General features: G+C 40.1%; 1 protein-coding gene across 5 annotated transcripts in view; it reads right to left on the bottom strand.

The window, feature by feature from the left end:
• Positions 1-19,814, bottom strand: part of LOC132834248 (uveal autoantigen with coiled-coil domains and ankyrin repeats protein-like) — a 153,551-nt gene that overhangs the window by 14,427 nt on the left and 119,310 nt on the right. For 4 of the 5 annotated variants that reach the window (XM_060852925.1, XM_060852926.1, XM_060852927.1 and 1 more), the window contains exons 9-15: positions 17,535-17,572; positions 15,183-15,272; positions 12,659-12,766; positions 9,268-9,300; positions 6,536-6,634; positions 3,699-3,747; positions 1,699-1,751 (exon numbers count right to left, since the gene is read on the bottom strand). In XM_060852925.1, the coding sequence (XP_060708908.1) occupies positions 1,699-1,751; positions 3,699-3,747; positions 6,536-6,634; positions 9,268-9,300; positions 12,659-12,766; positions 15,183-15,272; positions 17,535-17,572 (470 nt within the window). The remainder of the gene's footprint in view (positions 1-1,698; positions 1,752-3,698; positions 3,748-6,535; positions 6,635-9,267; positions 9,301-12,658; positions 12,767-15,182; positions 15,273-17,534; positions 17,573-19,814) is intronic. The other variant, XM_060852929.1, reaches the window with a different exon arrangement.

The following is a 19,814-nucleotide window of genomic DNA, read 5'->3' as shown; positions in this document are numbered from 1 at the left end:
GTATTGACTAGAATTTGGAATTCAATAAGTGGGACTGCTAATATCTCATTCCTGATTAGCATTTGAGATCAGCGTCAGCTCGTCTTTATTTTGTTTTCAGATCTTTACAAGAACAGAGGAAACCTCTCCAGCGTAGAAACCACCCTCAGAGTGTACAAAGCAATGCGTGCTACACATAAATTTAACCTCATATGATGCTCCACTTCAGATTAAGAAGTAAATTTACAAACATCAACTTAATAAATTGAATAAACTGCAAGTGATTAAGTATTTCACTAAGCTGAAGTGTAAATATTTATGCACTCTAAGGAACACAATATAAAACAAGATTGAAAGTGATTAACTGTTATATGAACCCAGGGAGAAGTGATGGCTTCGTCATAGTCTCTCTGGACAATTAATCCAAAGGCATAAACTCATGCTCTTGTGGGGAGGGGTGTTCAAATCCCACCTTGGCAGCTGATCAAAACTTACATGTGATCAAGAAATCTGCAATTGAAAGCCAGTCACAGCAATGGCAATCAGGAGTCATTACTGATGGTCACTGAAAACCCGTCAGACTCTCTAATACATGTTGGGGAACAAAATCTGCCCTCCTTACCCCACCTGACCGAAACGTGACTCCACACCTCAGTAATGCGAAAGATCTCAAGCACCCTCAGTTCAAGGGGTTATTCCCAACACCAAAATGGTTCTATACGCACATGCGTGTAGACAGTGACATTAGTTAGTCACAGCTAGAGCTTGTGCTGTTGACATCGCTACGTGAGGATGCATTTGCACATGTGCTGGTGTCATCACATTCAGTGCAGTGATATCCACACTGTTGAATATCCACAGTGCAGTGATATCCACACTGTTGTAGGTGGAGATGGCCTCACCGAAGGTCACTACTTGGTGCATGCATCGTTTGAACACATGCAGCTACAATATTTGGTTTCAGTGGTCTCCTTTCCTCTGGCTGAGGGAATGAGGCTGAAACTTGGGAAGGAGGCTGAGTGAGAGGTGGGAGACGGACATTTGAGGTGAAGGGGCAAGGCAGAGGGGGAAGAGGTTTCTGCCATAAGCTTCGTCACCCTGGATCCTCAAGAAGCAGGTAGTGAGGGGGAGAGGTGCACTTGGTAATAGGGACAGTACCAGATTCAGCACCCACCTCTCCCTATACGACAGAGTCTTCTGCCTCATTCCATCGCCTCGCACATTGTTTCAAGGAGACCAATTTAATGTGTAGGAGGTTTGAAAAGACACAAAATCAAATTAAAACAATGTAAAGACAATTACAATGAATTTGTTTCGGCTCTTAGTGTATTTATGTGTGAGCATTGACCACATCATTGAAAACAGACTCAATCATGTTTTAATTGTCGTCATTTCTGAAAATCTCTCTCCTGGAGCTCCGGTCAGAACTCAGCTTGTCCAGAACCTACAGGTCCCACTGCTACCACTCAACCATTCTCCATGTTCCCAGGTAAACCATTTAACTCAGCATTGGATCATTGACCATCTTCACTATTGATAGTCAGCATCTGAATACAGTGAAATCCTTCAAGACCACTCTCATTAGATCAGCAAATCCTTTTCTTTGCGCTCCATACAATTGAAAAGAAAGGCAGAAATAATGCTACAACAGAACAATTTTGGATAGTTACAACACTAAACCTTTACTGTTCACATGGGGCAAACCAAAAAAACATTTACCTGTGATTCTGTGGCAGGAAAATTAGTCTGTTTCACAGCCATTTCTTCTTTCACTAATATTTTAAAGGAAATTAAACATAAAATAATAATTTAATCCAAACACTCTATGCATATAACCATTTTCTTAATTAACTCTATCCCCTCCAGGGCATTCAGCTTATTACATGAACTATTTGTTTTAAAAGATGCAATACAGCAAAGTGCACCCAAAATTAGACAATACTCTTTTAACAGGAGAAAGCAGCAACATTAGCATCGCATTTCATTAGGCAACAAGGAATTCTGAGAATTCATAACATGATCTTCATCTTTGTTGTTATCGGGCAGAAAATTAATTCTGAACAAGTCGCGATTCTGGTTGGAATCTGGGTTTAAATTGAATACCGCTTCAGGAAATGGAAGCCGACACAGTATGTCAGCCTTATTCACACAACGTCTTTTACACAGCAAGTAAGGAAAACCACTTCACAGGAGTGTTTTAACACAAAACTTGACAACTAGAGAGCACAGATTTACTCACAACTGGAAATAAAGTAGAGGCAATGATTACAGAAACTTACTTTCTTTGCCCCTCACTCAACCCAAAAAGTGACTAAATTGGAAATGCAATCACTGGATATTTTAAAGTATTTCAACAAATATTTGCAGTAATACCAGGATATCAGGAAGAGGATGGAAGTGAGTACAACTTAACGGTTCATTCATTGGGCTAAATGGCCTCCTTTGTTGCTGTCTTATTCAGTGTCAACATGTACTCTCTGTTAAAAATGGAGAGCCCATGGCAGTGAGAACCACAGTTAAAATTAAAGAGGAGCCAGAGTTCAGTTAGAGGCTGCATTTTGTGATGGGAGTTTAGAGGAGTCTTTTGTTTTATATGTTCATGGCCTGTAGGCATCAATGGCATTTATTGCCCATTCCTAATTGCTCAGAGTGCAGTCAGGAATCAACCTCATTGCTGCATGTCTGGAATGTGTCGGACAGAACAGGTAAAGACAACAGATTTTCTTCCCTAAGGGACATCAGTTAACCAGGTGGGTTTCTACAACAATTGGCAGTGGTTACATGGTTGACATGAGGCTAGCTTTTAATTGCAGATTTTTAAAAAAAAACAAAATCAGCACCTTTCATGGTAGGATTTAAACCAGTGTCTCCAGAACATTAGTCTGGGGGAGGTCTGAATTACTAGTCCAGTGACACTACCACCTTCCCATTTAGCAAGAGCTCAATGTGTACAATGGATTTCTAAAATGGGAGAAAATTCTCATTATTGAATCCTTCAATAATTGACACAATATCACTAATGGCACACATTGAAATTTTTGATGTGTTGTGACAGAAGATTTGAAAGTATTAACATCCTTTTTGGATTTGACAGATCAAAGACATTTAATACCTTTGGTTCATTCACATCTCAGAACTTCACCTGAGACAAGGAGGTAGTAACACTGAACATATCAACAAACAAAATATTAACTGCATTAAATCAATCTTGGACAGCAATCAGAATTTTTGCTTTACTTTCAAGTTGCTTTAAATGTTTTGGATTAACTTTCAGTAACCCGAGCAAAGGCGATGTTACAATCTCTGGACAAGTAACAAAATACACAATCATTCTGGAATGAAAAGAAATTTTAACACTGCTCAGTATTAATTATTAACAGAATTAACCCTCCACATTGCAGGTTGACAATGACGTAGTGGTAATGTCTCTGGTCTAGTAATCCTGAACCTCAGCTATAACTCTGGGGTCATAGGTTTGGCCCCCATCATGGCAAATGATGAAATGTGAATTCAATTTTAAAAAAATTCAGATTTACAAACGAAAGCTAAACTAAATCAAATACGCAAATAATTTCAGGTTAATCACCGGTAGATTTATTTACATCACAGTAATTGTCATCCAACATTACATTTCTTTGCACACTACTCCAAATTCAAAACTCTTCAACGCATCAAAAAAGAATGATTTATTGTCATTAAAAAGAAAGATTCGATCTTACCCTTCACCATTGGGATACTTGCTGCCATCTGCTCATAGAAGTGCCCACTCTACATTAATTAAAACACAAGGTTTCATTAACAATTTCATTCAAAAGGATCCTCCCATGATTCAGTAAGAACAACCCAAGCTCATACAATAACTTTAATGTCATAAAATGCTAATCAGAAGCATTTGACTTCCGTATCCACCTTAAAATGTCTGAAATTCTGTAAGTGCTACAACCACTAAGTTTCCCTCCAAGCCACTCACCATCCTGTCTTGGAAATATAAGGCTGTTCCTTCACTGTCCCTGGTTCAAGAATCTGGAACTCTCTCCGAAACAGCACTGTAAGTCTATTAACAGCATATGCACTGCAATGGTTCAAGGAGGCAGCTCACCATCACCTTCTCAAGGGGGACTAGGGATGGACAATAAATGCGGGTCAAGTCTGCAAAACCCATATCCCGTGGGCTAATAAAATTATAAAGCAACATGTAATCGATAACGTGACTGAAGAGATGGTTGAGGGCTTAGTTAAAAAGACATTTTTAAATGAGCATTTTAAGCAACTATAGGAGGCGAGAAATAGAGAGGTGGAGGGGCTTGTCAGGTAAAGGTAAAATGCCAGAACCTAAGGACCAAGCAGCTGAAGATGTGACCTCCAATGTTGATGGGATTATCAGGGACAGGTAAGAGGCCAATATCAGAGGAGGGCAAGGTTTTAAGAGAACTGTTGGTCTGGAGGAAGCTATAAAGATACAGATGAGTGATGCATGGAGAACTTGCTTAACCGGGAGTCAGTGGAGTCCAAGCACACAAAAGAGTGATAGATGAACATGATTTGGCACAGGTTAAGATAACAGAGCAGAGATTTAGATAAGCTTAACCTTTTTTTTAATTCATGTGGGCATCACTGGCTGGGCCAACATCTATTGGCCAACCCTAATTGCCCAGAGGGCAGTTGAGAGTCAACTACATTGCTGTGGGTCTGGAGTCACATGTAGACCAGACCAGCTGAGAATGGCAGATTTCCTTGCCTAAAAGACACGAGTGAACCAAATAGGATTTTCTGACAACTGACAATGGGTTTATGGTTATCATTACACTTGTAATTCCAGATTTTTATTGAGACCAAATTCCACTATCTGCCATGGCAGAATTCGAATCCAGGTCCCCAGAACATGATCAGGTTCTCGTGGTGAATACTCTAACAACAATACCACAAGACCATCACATCCCCAATTATGTAAGGAAACTGGAAGATGAAGGATAACTGGGTGCATATTAGAATTACGTGAAATCCAGTTTGGAAGAACATCAGCCAGTCTAGACTAAGTCACAGTGCCAAGGGAGGTAAAACCTGTCAGGTTATCTAACCTGAGTTAGGGCAGCAACTTCCTATTCTTTACTGTGCTTAGGTGGCAACCACCACAACCTGCAACTGTCAGCAAGCTCACCATTTTATTTAGGCAAAACACAAACCTGCTGATTCACTTGGAACAACTAGCACACAAAATAAAAATGAAGGAAATGGAGGAGGAGGAGATAGCAGATGCAAAAGAGTGAGCGAGGAAACTCTGGCTTTGAAACTGGCATTAGGACACACCTTGGCCACCGTACACATTCAGGATGCTACACCCAGACCCTTTGAAAATTCCAAGGCTACAAAAGGTGCTGCATAAATGCAAAAGTGTTCCTTTCTTTTGACAGTTTCTCGGGGTATCTCTGCAACTCTAATATCTTTGCCAGCACTGTGCATTTTAATGAACCCTGTTCCTAATTAGATTCTGGAGCAGTGTGTATCAACATAGGCCAGTTATGATACCAGCTGCTCCCTTTCTCTGTGAGCAGCTGGTTGGAGAGACTGAAGGGTTTCTTCCACTTATTAGTTTCATTTGTTGTCCAGATGCTTTGTTTCTCTTCAGCTGTGGTTATGCAGTGAGTGGATCAGACTTGGTGATAATGCGAGTGTTCATAACACAGTTGATGGCATTTTTAAATTCATCCTGTTGTAATGTTTTGAAATTGCTGCATGAGATTTTGCAAACTCTGTGGAACTTCCTTGATTGCTGTGACTCATTCCTGCCTACCTTCTACCCCTAAACTTTCCAAGAATAAAAAGATTTGTGTGGTATTTTTCACCAGTTTGAGTTTGTAAAAACAAATTTGAGACTTTTCATCTGACTGTCATTGTGGAGGGTTTCCTGTCCCTGGCATGGTCTCTCTCTTTTCTTGTATCTTCTCAGGAAAGTGTAAAACAGGCCAAAATCGGAATGTGTACAGTGGCCAAGATGTGTCCTAATGCCAGTTTCAAAGCCAAAGTTTCCTCACTCACTCTTTTGCATCTGCTATCTCCTCCTCCTCCACTTCCTGCACTTTTATTTTGTGTGCTAGTTGTTCCAATGAATCAGCAGGTTTGTGTTTTGCCTAAATAAAATAGTGAGATGCAAACACAACTGCCATGAGAGAAATGTGATGCTCAATTTGCACACAGCAAGCTCACAGAGGCAGCAATGATAATAATCACGTTTAGGGATCCTGCTTGAGGGATAGGTTTTTGTGCTCATCACTAGTGGGAACTTATGAGCCCTTCTTTCATTGGGTACCATTGGGTAACATCCAGCTGAAAGGACTGCACTTTGGTCAAACACCCTGGCCCACTTGGTCCAGTGCTCTTTCAAGAATGTACTGAAGTGCCAGTTTCACAATGAAAGAGAACTGATGACGAGACTGACTGGGGGTACAGAACCTACTAGCAATGATAAATGAAGCAGTTGGTTTGAATCACAACAGTTATTGCTTTAACATGCCAACATACATGTCATCATGCATTCAGACAGAAGTCATCCATGTACCTCATATGTTCTAAGCTTGGCTCTCACACTCTCGAGTACCTTCATGTTGTCTTCCTGTTCTCGGTCGCGTGCCAGCAATAGGTTTTTCAGTTGCTGTCTCTGAAAGATGGAACATGGTACAGAAACATTAACCCCTCACTGTTCCTGTACCATTTAGATTTAACAACCGAAACTCCAATCAAGCAAATAGCCCCCACAAAAAAGGTATAAAAATACAAACTCCCATCCAGATGGTGGACTGATCACCTAACCTGGAGTTAGTGTCATAGGGCACAGAAACAGACCCTTCGGTCCAACCAGTCCATGCTGACCATAATCCCAAATTAGCATAGTCCCACCTGCCTGCTCCTGGCCCATATCCCTCCAAATCTTTCCTATTCATGTATCTATCCAAGTGTCTTTTAAAAGCTGTAATTGTATCCACATCCAACACTTCCTCAGGAAGTTCATTCCAAACACAAACCACCCTCCATAAAAAAAATGCCTCTCACGTCTTTTTTAAATCTCTCCTCTCACCTTAAAAATGTGGCCCAGTCTCTTGAAATCCCACATCCTAGCGAGAAGATGACTACCATTAACTCTAAATAAAAACCGCAAAAACTACGGATGCCTACGGAATCCCAACCTGTACCAGGATAGAGTTAATGGTAACAAAAGCAGAAGCTGTGGAAAAACTCAGCAGGTCTGGCAGCATCTGAGAGGAGACATCAGAGTTAACGTTTCACATCTGGTGACCCTTCCTCAGAACTGAGGGGCCCAAAATGTTAACTCTGATTTCCCTGCACAGATGCTGCCAGACCTGCTGAGCTTTTCCAGTAACCACGGTTTTTGTTACCATTAAATCTACTTTATATAAATTAGGAATAAAGGGAAAAAAGGAGGCCATTCAGTTGCTCCTATTCCACCTGAATATCTTGGCTCTTGAATTTTAATATCCTTAGTTAAGCTACAATGACTTAGCTCTGAACATATTGATCTCTCCCTCTTGCCCACACTCCCACCCCAACCTCGCCCAACCCTCTAACTTTTTAAAGGAGATAGATTAGGGGTGGGGAAGGGGGAAAGCGTTGTTGCTTCCCACCAAGTTGTGTGTTACAAAGTGACTCAGGACATCATCCCCTAACAGCCTCGTTCCAACTGCAAGGCTTTACCCAATTCTAGTTTCCTGCAATCCGATGAACAAGAGTGAGAGAAATATACTAACTTGACAAATCATCAGCCTCATTAAATTTTATTCTAAAATTGTGCCACAAACTATCAGCAATGACAACACATCGTCTATTGTCAAGCTAAAATTTGAGAGAGAGAAATGACGAGGAACAGTTTAGAATCCATACAGCAATCAGTAAACTCCCAGTAAGATGGCAAGAGGTTTAAGAACAAACAGATTTAGGATCAACGTTAAGTATTTATTTATTTGTACAGAGGCTTAGCAAGATTAGGATAGGTTTCTGAGCAGATTAAATGCAAACATGTTTTCTGAACTTACTGAAGAAATAACCAGACCCTGTAAAAGAAAGATTAGGCATTCAGGAAGAACCAAACCACAATATATGAAGGAAATTCTTCATTTCAACACAGAGAAATCTTGTGACTAACAGTGGAAGTTGAGTAAGTAAATTCCATCATTTGTTTAAGAGAATGTGATTGAAGAGAAGCAAAGGTACGAACTCACGGGGATAATTCAATCTTCGATGCTGCAGCATGCTGAATGGTTTGGCCTACACAAGTCATTTCATTTACAAAGTGCTTTAGTGTGTATAAATCTGATAAAGTGATGCATAAATTCAATGCAAAGATCACTTTAAAATGCAACGTTAGTAAATAGAACAGCAAAAGCATCAGGATTAATGAACGTCCTTTGGTTCTGCCCAAAACTGTAAAAGAGAACGTGGACAAATCACCATCTCAAAAACACAGCTGAGCAAGATTATTAGGATAAAACAAACTGAAGAATACTCAAGAAAAAGAACTTGTTAAATTAAATTAGAAGAGTAAAACAAGGGGATACTGATTGAAATCAATTACAAGAAGTTTTGCCTATTAAGAATGAGGAAACAGGCCTTCAGTCAGTGATATACTGCAGGTCATCCAACCAGATCAATCTTAACAGGCTAAATCATCTTCTTAACAGGCTAAATCATCTTCCTCATTTCTAATTATCATGTAATTATCTCCTAGGAGCGAGAAAATCAACTAGTACAAATAAAAGTTCATGATACGTATATGCTTTCAGAAAGGAAATGATCTGAGAGGTCACCTGGCCTCCTCCTGTATCACAGGTTTAATGGGCATAAACTTAAAGTTTATAGAAACTTCCTGAAATTATAATTTCATTCAGAGTGGGATTTGCTTGCATTTGATGGCCAACTTCTATCTACTACTTGGAAAGATCATGCAAAAGGAACCAACAAAATTTTTCAAGGCATTCAGAAGGTGACACTGGCTGGTGTGAGAATCGAAAAAAGCCAAAAGGGTCACAGTAGAATCTTAAAGCCCATCCTTATTGTGGCTCAAAGGAAGTGACAGCATGAAGCGAGAGAGAAAAGATGAGATAGATTTAAGCACACCATTATAATATTTAGATTTTTAACATCTGAAGATTGTAGAACATCGGAAAGAAATGGAGAAAACCAACCAGATTCAGCAGGAAACGTAGGGGAAAGAGCATGGAGAACAGCTGATTTATCAGTTAGGACTCAGATATGACTTCTTTTTAAACAAAACCATACCTCGTTTTGAAGATCTCCCACTGCCTTGCATTCCTGTATAACAGGAACAATACATTCGATTATCAAGTAGAACACATACTTCACTTTGACCATATTTTCATCTGCAGTCCTTCACAGTAATTGCTCTATAACATTGCTTCCAGTTAACTTTGGGATTTTTCTTTGTAAACTATTGAGATACCTTTGGTTAAAATCCAAGGTGCTTATCAATGGCACCAGCAAAGCTGGAAAGTTCAAGAAAAATAGAAGTCAAGGTAGGTCAACAAATTGTGGCTGGCAGATGCCAAGTATTGAAAAGAAACAGCAGATCAGAGAAAAGAAAAACTGAAACACAAACAGAAGATCCATAGTTAAAGTTATGGAAAAGAATAAGCTGAAGTACAGCACAATGCAAAGGACTCGCAATCTCCAAAAGTAGGACAGAAACAAAGAGTGTAGCTCGTAGGATGGCTCTATACATGAGGCAGGAAGGAAGAGTGACTCCAGTATTAAAGACCACGAAAGGCACACATTAACTGAGAAACATATACACAAACTCCACAGACAAAGAAATAAACCACTTAACAATTGTTCACTTTCAGTGTAAGAGTTACTAGATTGTAAGGAAAATCAAACATATACGCTCCAAAATGATGCATAAAATTATGGCATAAAGTCCAACACCAATATGATTAATTTGGAATTATAGCATGTTAATCATAATTGCTCACTGACCTGTAGCTTGGGATGCGCTTTCAAAATCTAAAAACAGCAGAATTGCTGTGAAAAGGTAGCTGCTAAACGATTAATAGCTTTTTCAAATCGCTTTACTAACTTAAAAAATATTTTCAGTTTAAGGGCTTAGATTGACCAATGTGACAGCAGCTCAAATGGCAAATTTTCAAAGGGGTGCAAGTCAGGCGGGGGTGGAAGATGGAGGGATGGGGAAGGAGGAAGAAACTACTTTCTAGGAAATAACAGTTGTAATTATTTAGTGAACTGGAATGAATAAATATTCAATTCTATGTAAACAGGTGTAATTATGAGCAGAAATGGTAGATATAGGCACATTTTTATGTTTTCCTCAAATAGATCAAATATTTGTAATACATTTGAATCATCTGCCTCAAAATTCACTTCAAATTCTGAGAGCTTCAAGCTAGAAAAAACATTTTGGAATGATATACTGGTATAGCATTGAGACAGCAACTAATACAATTATAGAATAAATGACTAGGAAATAAAATGCAGTGCGTTGCATGTGTAACATTCTAAGAAATTAAATCTTTAATAAATTATGTTTTTTTGAATAAGTGGAGAAATGCTCAATAAGAATTGATTATCACAGCATTAAGCCAGCTAAACGGAGAAACTGTTCTCTCACTCCCTCTCATTGGAAATACATTTCCAGGCATTGCATCTCAACTCATTATTCCTGGAGACAGGATTCTAGCCTCCACAGCAACAGTGCTGAGTATGTACAATAGTTTGCTGTATACCCTTGTATCTATTCAGGTGCCTGGTAAGGATTGGAACGTGACCCTCAGCTGGAAGCAAGCCAAAATGTTCAACTTAAACTGAAGGAAGGAGGCCACCATCTTGATATCTTTGGTACCTGCACTTGTTGGTTAAAAAGGTTCCAACAAGTGATTGACATCAGATAATGTACTTTATTTCAAGGGGCTGGTAGTTTAAGTGTCTGGAGACATGGGCAACCTATTCCCATCAGCTGTCAAAAGGTGTGGTGCGGGAAAAAGCACAGCAGGTCAGGCAAGCTCAAGGAACATCAGAGTCAACATTTCAGGCATAAACCCTTCATCAGGATGAAGAGCTTACCCCCAAAAGAAGGGTTCTCCTGCTCCTCAGATGCTGCCTGACCTGCTGTGCTTTTCCAGCGTCACACTTTTCGACTCTCGACTCTCCAGCATGTGCAGTCCCCACTTTCTCCTCCTTTCCAAAAAGCTGTTTTCTTCACAGGGATGATGTACCAGGTAAGAAGCAAGGTCGCTAGGGGAAGAGTTCCCTATCATTTCAATTAGAGAGCAGGGTACTGAACTCAACATACTCTGCCCACAGGTCATTTGCTCTGACATCAGCCAATCACTCAGAATTGTTACAGATTGTATACCTTTTCTGTCTACTTCACTAATGTATCATATTTAAATGCACAACATATATGGATTCTTAGTAAACTACCCTAAAATTACTTCCGTCAATTGCCCTTCTTGGGCATCTACCAAACCCAAAATCTTGCACTATTCATTACTCAACCTTCCTATTTTGACTGGAAGCCATTTATTCCATCATAATTGTGCCAGCTCTTAGCAAGAGCTGTCTAAATTGTCCTCCTCACCCCACTCTCCCTAGAACTCTACATATTTTGTCCCCGTTATACACCAAATTTCCTCAAAAGTGACTATGAATGGGCTCCCATATACAATGCCAGGCAGTGAATCATCTTAACTCATCCCAAATTCTCATCACCCTGCTGATCTTTTACCATTATCTATCTACACATCGATCTCCTCATTCATCTTCATCAAAATGCGTAATTTCTGTGCATTAACGTACACCTGTCTCTGCTTCCCCTACCACCCTAGCACCCCTCGGAATCTGTTACATGTGTTATTGAGAAACTTTGAAACATTGCCCTCTCTTCCCAAGTCCTGATAATTAATGCTGAGACAACTGACATGTGAATGGGTCAGATTCAGCATCTAGAGCAAAATTGAAACATCTTCACCCAAATCTTTAACATCAAAAGAATACCCTTCACTCATCCAATCTAACCCTATGACTCCAGGCACTTGTCCAATCAGATTATTGCTTTAGGTCCCCAGAAATAAAAATAAAGAGATACTGACCAACTTCTGCAATTCATTTTTAAACTTCTTTTCTATGCACCTTCATTATATGCCTTTTCTTCCAGACTCTTGTCTCATCATCTCCTGGTTGTCCACCAGTGCACCAAATGTGAGCTCGTCCAAGATTCTGCTGCACATATCTAACCTGGCACCAAATTCCACTCCCTCTACCCCCTAACTGCACGGACTTTATAAGATTGCCAGTTTTCAAACCATCTCCATCACCTCATCCCTGTAACAGTATTTTTTAAAGTTGCCCCAGCCCAACAATCTTTGGAAATCTTCAGTTCGGGATCTCGTGCTTTCCCAACTTCATCGCTCCAAAATTGTTGGCCATACTGTGAACCATCTAGGCCCTAACCTCTGGAGATCTCGCGGCCTCTTTTGCCCCATTCATCACATTTCTTAAAACATACCTCTAACCAAACCTTTGTTTACCCTGCCCTAATACCCCCCCCACCCCGCCCCCCCATCAAATTGCTTTTCTGAAAAGCCTTGGATGTTTATTCTGTAGAAAGGCGATACTTCTATTCAGGTGGTTGCTGTACCTGGTTCAGTTGTTTCTGAAGTCCACTGAGTCTCTCTAGAAACAGCCTCTGATCTTGCTGATGCTTTTTCAACTTGCCTTTAAGGTCCTCATTTTCAATTTGAAGTTCCTAGACACATTATTGTAAAAATGAATTAAACATTTTATTTGAATTGTTGTTTCTTAAATAAACATGAATAGTTCTGAGGAAGGGTCACTCAACCCGAAATGTTAACTCTGATTTCTCTCCATACATACTGCCAGATCTACTGAGCTTTTTCAGCAATTTCTATTTTTGTCCCTGATTTATAGCACCTGCAGTTCTTTCAGGTTTTATTAAGAATAAAATTGGATCTTGTCACCCGCACCCACTGCCTGAAAATTATGAAGTAGTTCAATTGCACAACAGGAAATGATGCGATGTTAAATTCGGTCTATCTGCCCAAGTGAATGTAGAAGATCCCATAGCATCAGTTCCTTTAAAAAGTAAATATCAGCAACTGCTAGCCTTGCCACTGATGCTTAGCCATGGATGACGCTAAGATGATGAGATTTCTCTGTGACCTGGTCAATATTCATCCTTCAGTCAACATTAACAGCAATTTGATCACTAACTTACTTCCATTTGTGGGACCTAGCCGTCATGTTTTTTACACTGGAATGGTGATTAAATTTTTAAAAGTGCTCCATTGGTTGTAAAATTGTAATGTTTAACCAGGGGCAGCCAAACAGTAAACAGCAAAGTCCCACAATACAATAACTAAATGACAACTAACATTGAGAAATTGAGTCATGAAATATTGTCAAGTGGACCCGGGAACACTCCTTTCCAAAACAACAACATTGGATCACTTACAACTGCAGACTGGACACATGACTCATTTGAAAAACAATACAGACGACAGAAGAGTACAGCTTCAGCAAGGCAGTGGGAGTGTCAGACTGGTTTGTACTAGAGTCTCTAGAATGGGTTCTGCAATCTGTAACTTTCTGGCTCAAAGTCCAAAACACGGCTGGCATAACTCTCTAAAAAAATGTACAACATGGGAAACAGGAAGGAGAATTGAGTTGTCAATCATCAGATTCTAAATGGCTCTCTACACCTATATTGTGATGTTTTGCAATTTTTGACTTCTTATAAGCCCAAGGGACAATAACCAAGTTAGCTCTTTTAAATCTGGATTTAACGCACAAGCTAAAATAGAACTGATTTAGACAAGTATGCTTATATGCTTGTACAAAAAAACCTAATCATAATTGCAAAATCACATTTTACATCCCCTGTTGAAATACATCAGCCTCTGTTAAGAGTCCTGGACATATTCACACCTCTGAAGGTGCTATTATTTTTACACTGTGCAAGTGATATTATTTTAAAAATTTTGTGCTGACTGAATCACAGTTCAAAATGTTTGTCATGTAATCTTGCTAAGCCTCAGAAATAGGCGCAGGGACTAAAAGAAACTGTATACATGAAACTTAACACGGGCAAAGATTTAGGATTCAGAATGAAACCAAAATTTGGCTTTGTCAGAATGCTCATTCTCAGTGTATGATTTGCAAGCTACACACTCATCCTCCCTAGAGCAGAGAAATGTTCAAGAGGGGTTTGAGAGAGGTGCCCAAAATCAATGAGAGTTAAGATAGAAAGAAACAGATTCCTGTGGCAGAAATTTCAGCAACTGGTAAACTCAGGTGTAATGCAAAAGGCAAAGGAGCATGAAGGGAGCTGGAGTGGTCTCTTTCAACTGTGAGTTGTTGCAATCTGGAACATGAAAGCAGTTTCAAAAGCAACTTTCAAAAAGGATTTGAATAATTTGCAGGGTGAAGGGTTGTTACGTTATGGGGAAGAGCAGGGAAGTAGGGCTCGATGACTTCGATAGCAAACATGTTGTGCTGAATGCTTTCTTTCTGTTCTAGATCATTCTCATGCTATTCTTGACAACTCAACAGTCAGTTGTAATTATTTGAAGACCCACCCTTCCCTAGTGTTATTGCCAAGATAAATATTCTCTGCAGTGAGATCTATATATCAAGTGGTGCAACAAGTGTTTGGGATTTTCCACCACTATCACACGGTGTCTGTACTCTCTTCAGACATTAACTGTGACTCAGTTGGTAATGTTCCGATCTCAGATGGAGAGTTGACTTCAAACCCCAGTACAGGGATCTGAGCACAAAATCCAAAGTTGAGACCTCAGTGCACGTTTCACGTTGAGTCTTTCAAACTGAGACCCCATCTACCTTCTCAAGTGGGTGATCAAAAAGATGCCATTACATTCTAATAAAGTATCTTTGTTGACTAGTCATTAACTCTGTTTCTCTCTTCAAAGATGCTGCCTGCCCTGACTGTTTCCAGCACTCTGTTAATTTCAGATTTCCAACATCAGCAGCATTTTGCTTCACTTATGGTTTTAGACATTTCAACATTTTTATCTTCCATTGCAAGGACCGTAATAAACCAAACAACTCTCTCATCAGTGAGAGGCAAGAGATTAAAAAGACAGTGACCATTTAAATCTCCAGAGAATGGATTACACTAATACCTTTACAATGCGTTGTTCCTTCTGACTCTGTGCTGTCTGTGTTTCAGTATGAAAATGCCTTTGATCTATTTTCTGTGACAGTTCAGGAACCTGCGTAGATACCAATTTTTTTTTTAAAACTTCATGTTTAAAAGGATAAAACAAAATCCACCTTGTTTAAATACTATATTTTTCCAACCAGAAGCCAAACAAGTTTCAAGACAGTTCATACTGACTTATCAACATGGGATAGCAAAGGAGCCAAAAACCAGGGACAGTCAGATGACATTTAATGTGGCCTTTCTCCAGCTTCAGCCTTACAGCTTTGTAAACAGGAAAGCAGAGAGATTAGATATTTTAACATTTATGATTCGTAGTTGCATGGAAACCATCAGAAGTAAAATGGATTCTTTGCAAGGGATATCTTGGTCTATTGGTATCTTTTCATTAATACAGACACATATTTCATCAAGTTTACTCGAAAGCAAAATAAGCTCAAGTTAAAAGATTTCCATTTTGAAACCTGGAGCTCAGAAGTTTCAAAGTAGATTTGGAGTGAGGGAGGGTATGGAGTGTTTTGTTTGAGGGAATTATGGTACCGACAGGATATCACAGAATTAAAATGTTTCTGACCATTTGGGATAGGTATCCCCATGAACCAATGGCAATGAAAACTCTAAACGTTAGATTACAGTTTGTTTATGAATGCAGTCTTCTTATTTAAAATATAATCACTTCCATGATGACAGGGCATTTTTCTATATATTTGAAACACAGAGTCAGGACTTGGGAAAACCCACCATCAGGATCTGTCCATATCTTGTAGGGAATCCGTTCACACGTAATTGGAGACCACTGATGCAGACTGCCACCTTTCTACATGTGGTATTGGATAAAATCAAGCACTTATCGAAATAGGAGCAGGAGTGGGCTGTTTGGCCCTTACGCAGAAATAGTTACAGGAGTAGACTGCCCAATATTCAATAGGATCATGGCTGATCTGGGATTCCTCATGTCCACTTTCCTGGATTTTCTCTCCGAGCTTGCTCTGCCACTAATGATGATTGTGACTGACTGTCCAACTCAGTAACCTGTTCCTGCTTCTCGCCCCCCACATCTTTTGATCCCTTTAGACCCAAGTGCTGATCCAATGTTTTAACCTCAACTGTTGTCCAAATTCCACAGGCTCACCATTCTCTGGCTGAACTTAACTCTTGAGTTGGAAGGGACTTGGTATGCAAAATCCTGCCCCCTAAATCAATGTTAAAACAAAAAAAAACACCATACCCCCTCAAGGACTATAAAGAGATACCTACGCATTCATCCTTGATTTCAGCTTTACAGATCTGATTTATATTTACATGCCTTTCTCATATTTCAGACAATCAGAAGTCAAAACCATCTGACTGTCAGGAAACCGAGATGGTTGAGACAGTTGGAATCACAGAGTGATAAGATCGTCTGGCCAGGTCACAGAGGTAAAATAAAGTTCTAAACAACCAGTTTCTGCTTACGAGCAAATCCCATCAGGAGAAGATCTGCCCTCAAAAGCTATTTGTTTCATAATATTTCCATGTGAACTTATTTTCTAGAAGAAATCCATCTGCACAAACACTATATATGTTAAGCTTTATATTTAGATGAATGTTGTGTTGATGTAGATGATGATTAGCCATGATCCAGATTTGTGGAGCAGACTCAGGTTTCTGAATGGCCTACTCCTGCACTTTTGGTCTTGTATCATAAACTGTTGAAAAGAGCCAAATACCTGATTAAGTAGTTAACAATCCTCCTACTTAGTAGTCAAAAACTAGTGGTCTTGTGCTTAAACCTTACCAATGAATTGAATTGGGATGGGCATGAGTTGAGGGGAGGGACCTAATGATAGAAGGGAATCTATCACCATCAAGATGGGCATCTAGTCTTGTTCTGTGTCACACTGAGTGCACACTTGGTTTTTGCAACATCTTTTAAAGAATGGGAAAAGAAAAGTCTTGAAAATTCATAAATGTCATCAGAATACAGAAGCTGAGCTCCAGGAGGTCAGAAGACAGGCTTTGGTCACACAGCTCTGTTTCATGGAAGGGGTCGAAGGAGTGAAAATAAGGAGGTTGAGGGGTTTGGGGTGAGATTTGCGGAATGTAGGGGCATGAGGCTCAATCACCAAATGGCAGAGGAACCTGAGGACACTCAAAAGATCATTTCAGTGGGACCGAAAATTGCAGCAGGAAAAGCCAAAGTTAACCAGGTAGAGTTGAGGAAAATTGCACCAAGACATTGAATCACACATATTACTGAATCTCTGGCTCTCTGGCATTTGGATAAGCAGAATTAATTCAAATGAACAAAAGCGATAGAATCAGTAAGTCTTACCTGAGTCACCTGTTGCGATTTCGTACTAGGTTCCCTTGCTGCGTGGGGTTAAAAGAAAAACAAGACTTAATTTTGACCATATTACAATATTCCTCAATCCTTTGCTTGAGCTATTCTCAAGACAACAACATGTTTGCAAGGAGACAGAATGTAAGGAAAAAGGAGGTGTAAAGTAGTAGCAAAAGGCACTGGGAGATGAGGGTGAGGCGGGGGAATAAAAAAGGGCCTGACATTATAGGAGGTTTACAAAGTCATGAGGGGCATAGATAAACGTGAAAGGCTTGTGTCTTTTCCTTTTGGGGGCGGGGGGGGGGGGGGGGGGGGGGGGGGGGGGGGAGGAGGAGAAGAGATATTTTTAATCAGCAAGGAGAAAGGTTTAAAAAGGACTTGGGGGCACTGAGCATGACTAGTGTGCAGAATGAACCTCCAGAGGAAGTGGTGGATGCAGGTACAGTAACAACATTAAAAAGACATTGAGATAAATACATGAATAGGAAATATTTGGAGCGATAGGAGTCAGGAGCAGGCAAGGCAGGACTAGTTTAATCCGGGAATATGGTCAGCATGGACTGGTTGGGCCAAAGACCCTGTTTCTGTGCTGTATGGCTATCTGAAAACAAAATCTCGCCTCTCTACTGGCTCTTCTGAAATTGCAGCAGAAAACGATGTGCAGTGAGTCATTACCATTTGGAATGCATTGGTTTAAAAAACAGTGCAAGCAGAAACAACTGTAATTCGCAACATTAGACACTTGAAGAGCAAGATTTGCATTGTGTTGGGGAAGGAGCAGGGGCAGTGGTTGGGGTGTAATTGCCTTTTAAACAGCTAGCACGGTCACAGAGAGCAGAATGGCCTCACATGGCTCGATGATCCTAGGCATTAGGATTATGGTGGTGGGATCTTAAGAGCTGACAGTCACCTGGAGCTTATAGATATATTCACTCAACCTCTCCAGACACACACTGGGCAGGTGGATTTGGTCCAAATGTACAGGCAGTACCACTGCACCACGAGAGTTCCCACATAGTGTGAATGACAAACCACCAACACAGCAACCAGGGTTCACAGAATTGCTGATGAGCATAAAACATTGCAGCAAGAAAGATCGTCACTTAAATGTTAAAATAATCAAAATATTGTTTGGTGAAGGGTTCCATCTGAAACAGAAAAAACTGGAAGATACTATGCACCATCCAGTATCTGTGCAGGCAACAGCCAGTTGATTCGTTGGGGATCATACCCTTCCTTGGGGCTACTGAAGGGCCAAGCCAAAATCCAGTCTCCACCTGGAGCACGTTCGCTCGAAATCAATGTGCTGAGTATCCAAATGAACAATATTACCACAACAGGCCACAGCAATGAAATAACATCCGCAGTTGACAGAGCAAACAGATGCTTCAAGCCCTAAAGTTTCCACTTACAACTGTCTCCCAACAGTGACTATACAGATTTGTACAAAATAGGGAACTCACACAACCAGATTAAAAAGTGGTTGTCCAGGATTCTATTTTTGGTGGGGGTGAGGGTGGGAGGTGGGGTGGGGAGTGGGGGTGAGAGATTGCAAATAGTAGGTACTGTCCCCAAATTTAATACTGAAACAGGTAACTTTTGCATGCAATTTTCATTTATTCAACAATTTTAAAAAACTGGCTGAAGTCCTGCAGTAAACAGCAATATGCACTCCACCTAGCTCCTTCATTCAAGTCATTAATATAAATTTAAATGATCAAGGTCCCAGCGCTGATCCCCTCTGAAATCCCATTAGTTACCAACTCAAAAATGATCGATTCGACCCACTTTATACACACTTAACAAAAGGCACATTAATGTGTCAAATCCTTAGACATTCTCCCTTGATAAGGCAAAGTAGAACAGCAGACACAAAATTGCATTTACATAGCACTTCCAATGCAGTAAAATTTCCAGTGATGTAATCAACAAAACCTAACACTAAGTCACAAAAGAATATAACAGAACAGGTGACCTAAAGGTTGATCAAAGATGTGGACATTCAGGAGGGAAAAACTGAACTTTAAGGAGCAAGATCCAGAGCTTGAAAATTTTGGTATTGAAAGGTACGGGGCACCAGCAAGGAGTGCTTGAAATCTAAAACGTGCAAGTGACCAGAACGCGAGATTTACAATTATCTCAGAAAGCTGTGCAGCTGAAGATGACTGCTGCGATAGGGGCAAGTGAGTTCATGGAGATATGCGAGAACACAAAGGATGTGAATTTACAGACAGACCTAGCAGAAGGAGAGCCAGTGAGGGTCAGCAAGCT

This window comes from Hemiscyllium ocellatum, chromosome 39 (genome assembly GCF_020745735.1).
Source record: "Hemiscyllium ocellatum isolate sHemOce1 chromosome 39, sHemOce1.pat.X.cur, whole genome shotgun sequence".
NCBI classification, from domain to species: Eukaryota; Metazoa; Chordata; class Chondrichthyes; order Orectolobiformes; family Hemiscylliidae; genus Hemiscyllium; species Hemiscyllium ocellatum.
The sequence above is the reverse complement of the archived record's forward strand: the minus strand, read 5'-3'. Positions and strand labels throughout refer to the sequence as shown.